At 43.0% G+C, this 6,000-nt stretch overlaps 1 protein-coding gene across 2 annotated transcripts in view; it reads left to right on the top strand.

Moving 5' to 3' along the window:
* Positions 1-557: 557 nt before the first annotated feature.
* GCFC2 (GC-rich sequence DNA-binding factor 2) overlaps positions 558-6,000 on the top strand; it is a 41,595-nt gene continuing 36,152 nt past the window's right edge. The window contains exons 1-2 of one of the 2 annotated variants that reach the window (XM_090281607.1): positions 558-933; positions 5,677-5,799. In XM_090281607.1, the coding sequence (XP_090137733.1) occupies positions 642-933; positions 5,677-5,799 (415 nt within the window). In that variant the 5' untranslated portion in view covers positions 558-641. Of the gene's footprint in view, positions 934-5,676; positions 5,800-6,000 lie in introns of those variants that run through there. The other variant, XM_090281606.1, reaches the window with a different exon arrangement.

The raw sequence follows: 6,000 nt of genomic DNA, 5'->3' as shown, positions 1-6,000 counted from the left end.
AGCCGCTTAACGGATTCAGACCGAGTTTGCCTCTGCCGTCTTGCTTCGCACATCTTTCTAAACCACACCCCTCTTTTTTAGATACCTTTCTTCGGGTGGACCAAAGCATTTAACCGGGTTCTTTTGAAGGCTAGACGCAATCATTTGATTTTTACTTATTTGTACACCTGTTGTTTATGTGTAGATGTTACTGTTTAGCTTTCGGACGCATACATACACATTCCTTTCTCTTTGCCGCATTTCTGCTTAGAGAGAACTTCCCTCTCCATAAATTAGAAAACAGCAGATTTGGCTCCAGTCCGGGGCGTAGACACACCGATACCGAGATAGCGTTTGCACAATGAGAGCCTGTGCGTGCTGCCCTCCGTGGCACAAAGCACTGGGAGCCTCGGGAATCCCCCTGCACCCAACCGCACCAGCTGCCCTTCCGGAGGGAACACTCAGTATCCCCAGTGCGCAGGTCAGCCAGCTTCTAGACGGTAAGGCACGCATGCGCACGTTGAAGCAGGCGTCAGGGGCGGAAGGAACGGCGCGCGCACGCTGCTGCCGGGCGGGCGGCGGGAGCGCGCGCCGGGTGGCTGTCATTGACCTGCATTGGCTGCGCCGGAAGAGGACGCGAGCACGGCGCTGAAGTCTAGACCATGGCTCACAGGCCGAAGAGAACTTTCCGCCCGCGCCGAGCCGACTCTAGTGACAGCGAAGGCGCGGAGGAGCCATCTGGCGGACCCGGGGTGCCGGGAGAGCGGGCAGCGCCGGGCCCTGAGGAGGAAGGACCGCCTCCTGGAGGAGGCCGCGCAGAGGCGGCGGAACGGCCCTTTCGGGGCCGGGGCCCTCGGGCCCGCGGCCGGGTCTGGGCGACTTCCCGGCGCGCCATCAGAGCGGCTCCCCGCGCGGACAGCGGCTCGGACGCTCCAGGTGACTTGAGACAGCAAGGTGGGCGCCCCAGGGGACGGGCCGGGGCGCAGCGGGAGGAAGCCAGCGGAGTTCTCTGGTTCTCTCCAGCGCGCTGCCGACCACTAGCAGTACCCAGTAGCGGGGACAGTGAACACGACAGCCCGCAGTGGGCCCGCGCCCGCGCCCCGGGTCTCCACCGGGCTCCTCGGGGGAGCAGGAGTCCTGGAGCGTTCGGGGGCGCGTCTTCACCGTGAGACGAACGATCACCAGTTACAGCTTTACTGCAGTACCTGGTTTCTTTCCCTAACACTCTTAGGTAGACGAAAGTTACATGTGCCTTTTGGAAACGTCCCCAATTATTATTCTACATGATACTTAACCAGAATATTCCATTAGAAGAATGCAGATAGTAGGCTTTGAGACATTTCCTTTTGCCTGTTTTCTTTTTCAACAGTTATTTGTGAAAACTGAGATAAAAGTAACTATATGGTACTAAGTAACAATACATTGATGACACTGTAGGTTGTATCAATAAAGACATTAAATAGAATGTAGTAATTGTGAAGTACTTGTGCCTTCTTAAATATAGGATTCAAGCAGCAGAAATTAGTTTGCATAGAATGTATTCTAGTTTGAATTAGAGCTTTATGAAAATGCAGTTTCTGGTTAGTCTTGAGGTAAGAAATTTTCTCCCCGCTATTTTTAGTCTAAGTATTTTGGTGATTTCATACTATTTGTCTACATTTCTGATAACGTCTTATATTTTTATACTCTATGTAAGTCATCTTGTCACCAGAAAGGGATGGAGGGCAAAGCAAGTCCACCCCAGCACGGTCTAGAATGTGTGGGGTCTTTGACTTCGTGTAGGAAAGGTTTCATGAAGGTAGTCCACGTGATTCTGAGAATACGTTTATTAAAGCTGAGGACAGGGAAACAAAGGAAAGGCTTAAGGTAGAAGAGGCAAGATCACGGCAACAGGAGTGAGCCTAGACTGGGCTGCCTGGACTCAGGAAAGGAAGTCACGGAGGCAATAGGAGAGTCCTTAGAGACAGGGTAGGTTAGCCCGGGACAGGCTGTTGCCCACTGCTCCCTGGTTGCAAGTCTTGTGAGGACCCTTAGAGCTTAGCGGAAAGAAAGCAAAAGTCCACACTTAAGGGAAGAGGGGCAGGCAACTATACTGGAGAAAGCACCATTGGCTCCTTTGTCTTTAGCGTTTTTTTCTGTTTTCTAAAGGTGGGAGCTATAGGAGAGGTCTAAGGGAGAGTCTCAGTAGAATATTCAAAAGCCTTCCAGGTGTGTCTTTGGATATGCTGCTGTATCAAAATGAGCTGATAGGGGAGTCTGGGATCACTCTCTGCTCAGTTTCACTACTTTTATCTTGCATTTGTCTGACTAAATGGGTTTTTGTTATTTATTCCCCCAACTTCATTTGTTCTGGGGTTTGGCTGGCAGTAATGGCACTAAATGCTCTGTTATCTATCTCCATGACCAGGGTGATTTAAGCTACTCACTCTCTGGTTGGGGAGGAGAGATATAAACCATTTGCTCCTAAGTGTCCTTAGTCAGGGAAGATAAGATCTTGCAACTTATTGGCAGGCTGTTAATTGCTTGGCCTTGTTTAACTATTTGTCTCAGTTTTCCTCCACTTTCCAAAGAATTTTCCTAGCTTCTTACTTCCCGATTAAACTTGAATAGGGAGAATTGAGGCCAGGAGTTGCCTTCTTTAAAAAAAAAAAAGTGGTTCTTAAACGTTTTGGTCTTACTACTCCCTTTATACTCTTAAAAATAATTAATGATCCCAACAATCTTTTAGTTCTGTAGATTATATTAACATTTACCAAATTAAAAAATTAATATAAATTTTAGTTCATTTTTAAAATTAACCCAGTACACCATAAGGATAAGTGACATTTTTGTGAAAAATAACTTTTCCAAAAAAACACTAAGAGTGGCATTGTTTTCAATTTGCAGTACTCCTTAGTGTGTGGCTTAATGGAAAACAACTCAGTTCTCAAAACTGCTTCTGCATTCAATCTGTTCTGATACATAGTTTCACTTGCAGTATGTGAAGAAAATCAAATAGGTGATTTAAGAGTAGAGTACTTAATAGCCTTTTTAGATCATTGAGGGTGTTTTGCTTTAATGCTGCAACAAAGCTCAAGTAATAGCTTCTTAAAGGTTAGGTTTTTGTTTTTTGGATTTTTTAAAATCTTTAATTTAAAAAAAAAGACAGAACCACCCAAAACCAGGAGTAGGTACAGTAAGATTCACTGGGGCTTAATTGGTGAAACACACAGGGGCAGTCAGAGATGGTGGTGCAGAGACAGCACAGGCCACCCCGTAGCCCCTGGGGCACGAGGTCTTTGAAGGACGCAGCGGGGTGGGGGCCGGCACTGTCCCCTCTCCACTCTCCGGCTGAGACGCCATGAGAAGGAAAAGGGGAAGGAAAAGGGGAACCGAGTTGAGGGGCCCTCCTGGAGCCTGGGGCAGGGTGTGTGGAGAAAGGCTGTGAAGATCAGGGGTCTGAGGCTGTTCCGCCTCCTCCTTGTCGCTTTTTTCTACTCTCACTCCCTAAGGTGGGCTGTCTTCTCTGCCTGGGACTTTGCAAGAGGTAGGATTCTTTGGAACACAGCCTTTTCCATGAAATGATGGAAACTTCCGGGGGCGCGGGGATGGGGACTTAGGTGGAAGAAACAGCAAAGCTGCCTTGCTTTTGGAAGTGACAGAAGAATCTTGGGACCTTGCTGGGTGATGGGTCCCCAGATTTCACCACCTTCCTTCTAGCCAGGAATGATGGTGTCATGGCATGGAGGGGTGAGGGTGGCCAGGGGTTGGGGCCAGGACAGCTGGGGTTAGCCCACAGCAGGGGCGGCCACACGCCCTGACACTCCAGCATTCACTTCTGCATGTGCCTGGACTGACCACCATCAGAGCCAACCTCAGTGGCAACATAGAAGCTAAAACTCCTATCAGTCAAATTTTTTTGTATTTCTTTATATTAAAATTCACTGGTCTGTTTTGCATTTTGAATGGATCTTTTGCCCATGCATGACTGGTAACATGTTTGACTATTTAGAAAGTATTGGTTCACTGAGTTTGTAGATCTTGCAGATGTTGGTATATTTTATGATTCAATATAAAAAAAAAAATCCATTAATGTTACTACTGATACAGTCAGTTTTCCAAAATTCTAGTTTTACTTGAAATCTCTTTTAATTCCTGAAGTGAGAGGCACAACTGTGCTCGCTTTTGTGAAAATGTTTGATATAGGTACTCAGACATTCACGTCTGAGTAACCAGAGTTGGACGGTTGTTACAAGAGAAATGGGGTTCCTCCTGGAAGACGGTGGCTAGTTCAGCTCATTGCGCAGGTGCTTTTCCTGAGGCAGCCATTGCATTTCAGTACATCCCAGAACTGCTTTGTGCACATTTTCATTTTGTTCCCCAGATTATTAAAAAGATGTGTATTTAAGGGTCAACATTTAATAAAATTAATAATTTTTATTGCTTTATTAAGGACTATAGTGAAACTGGCTTTTTTTTTCCTGCCAGTGCATGGTAGTGAAGCATGCAATGGTCACTACTTCAGATTGATTCATACTAAGAGGCCAGCAGTTTTACCCACTACTGCTTTTGCTTCATTATATAAATATCAACAGAGCAAAAAGGGCAAGTAAAATGTTAATATTGTGATGAAAGTAGTTTTGATTTTATAGATCCTCTGAGAGGGTCCCAGGGACCTCCATAGGTTGGTGGACAGAGCTATGAGAACCACTGCTCTGGTGTTAATCAGCTAGGAGAATGAGTAGGAGTTGTCATAAATAGCAGTAACTAGAAAGATGTAAACTGCAGCTGTACTCCTTTTAACATTTGATCTTACTCCAGACTTTTTTTTTTTTAACTATATGTAGGTCTAATTAAGGGAAGTTTTTAAGATAAAGAATACTGTTTATGTAATCTTAAATGGTAATATTATACATAAAAATTACAAAATAATTGTGAATTAACATCATTTCTTGGCAATTATCATAAATTCCTTTATGTGTTGCTCATTTAATTTTCACAACACCTCTATGGGTATTATCTCTTAATGTTATCTTTGTTTAATAGGTTAATTGACAGATAAAGTGTCCTTCCCAAAAATCATGTAATGGAAATAGATCCATAATTGATTTGAGACTACAGTGTTCATTACAGTACTTCTTGCTATCAGCCATTGAAATATGACATGATATAAAAAGAACCTAAATTCTAGAATTGGATGAAATTTAGTTGAAAGCCCTGCTTCCCCACTCATTAACTTTGTGACATTGGACATGTTATTTAGCTTCTCCAGTCCTGATAAGAACACAAGTTCTCCTTATTAATAGTAGTTATTGATACTTTATAGAATTGTGAATATTAAATGAAATAAATCTGATAAAGCAGATTCCAATGTACCTAACACATACTAAATATGCATTGAATTTTTTTCTTCTGCTTATTCACTACAATAATATTTTTGGTTTTTGTTTTGTTTTTTTCTGTAATGTTCCCTTCCCCCTTCTCATTACATCATTTAAAAGAGTATTTTACTAGATAAGTTGGTAGTACAAATAAGGTAAATATTTATACATTTTTAGACTACCTATTGGTTTCAAAAGAATGGAAGCTGGAGAAAAAGCTGTATATCTACTTTAAATATGTGGAATAAAATTAGAACACCATATTATATTGCTCAGAATTTTAATCATTGATTCCTATATCTTGACTCTCTTGTTATATTTAAAAATATTCTGTTAGAATCCATAACAGCTGATCTTTCAACGGATGAAGAGGGTGGAACACAACATGCCTCAGAAAGTAAGGATGATCAGAGCTCATCTTCCAACAGCCCTAGCTCTCTGGAAGAAATTTCATCAATAGGTTGGTAATTTTTGTAATTTTTTAAAATAATTTTATTTCTAATGTCAGTATTTTCTATACCAGTGATATTATTATTAATAACATAAACTCTAGTGAAGTATGGGGCAAGTGGTCATTACTCATGATGGTCAAAGTTTCGAAATTGAATGCTCATTTACATTACATAACAGACCCAAACTCAGACAGTTTATAAGAGGCACA

Source organism: Furipterus horrens, unplaced genomic scaffold (assembly GCF_987537825.1).
Source record: "Furipterus horrens unplaced genomic scaffold, mFurHor1.1.pri manual_scaffold_6, whole genome shotgun sequence".
Lineage (NCBI taxonomy): Eukaryota > Metazoa > Chordata > Mammalia > Chiroptera > Furipteridae > Furipterus > Furipterus horrens.
Note: the sequence above shows the minus strand (reverse complement) of the source record. Positions and strands in the feature narration are given on the sequence as shown.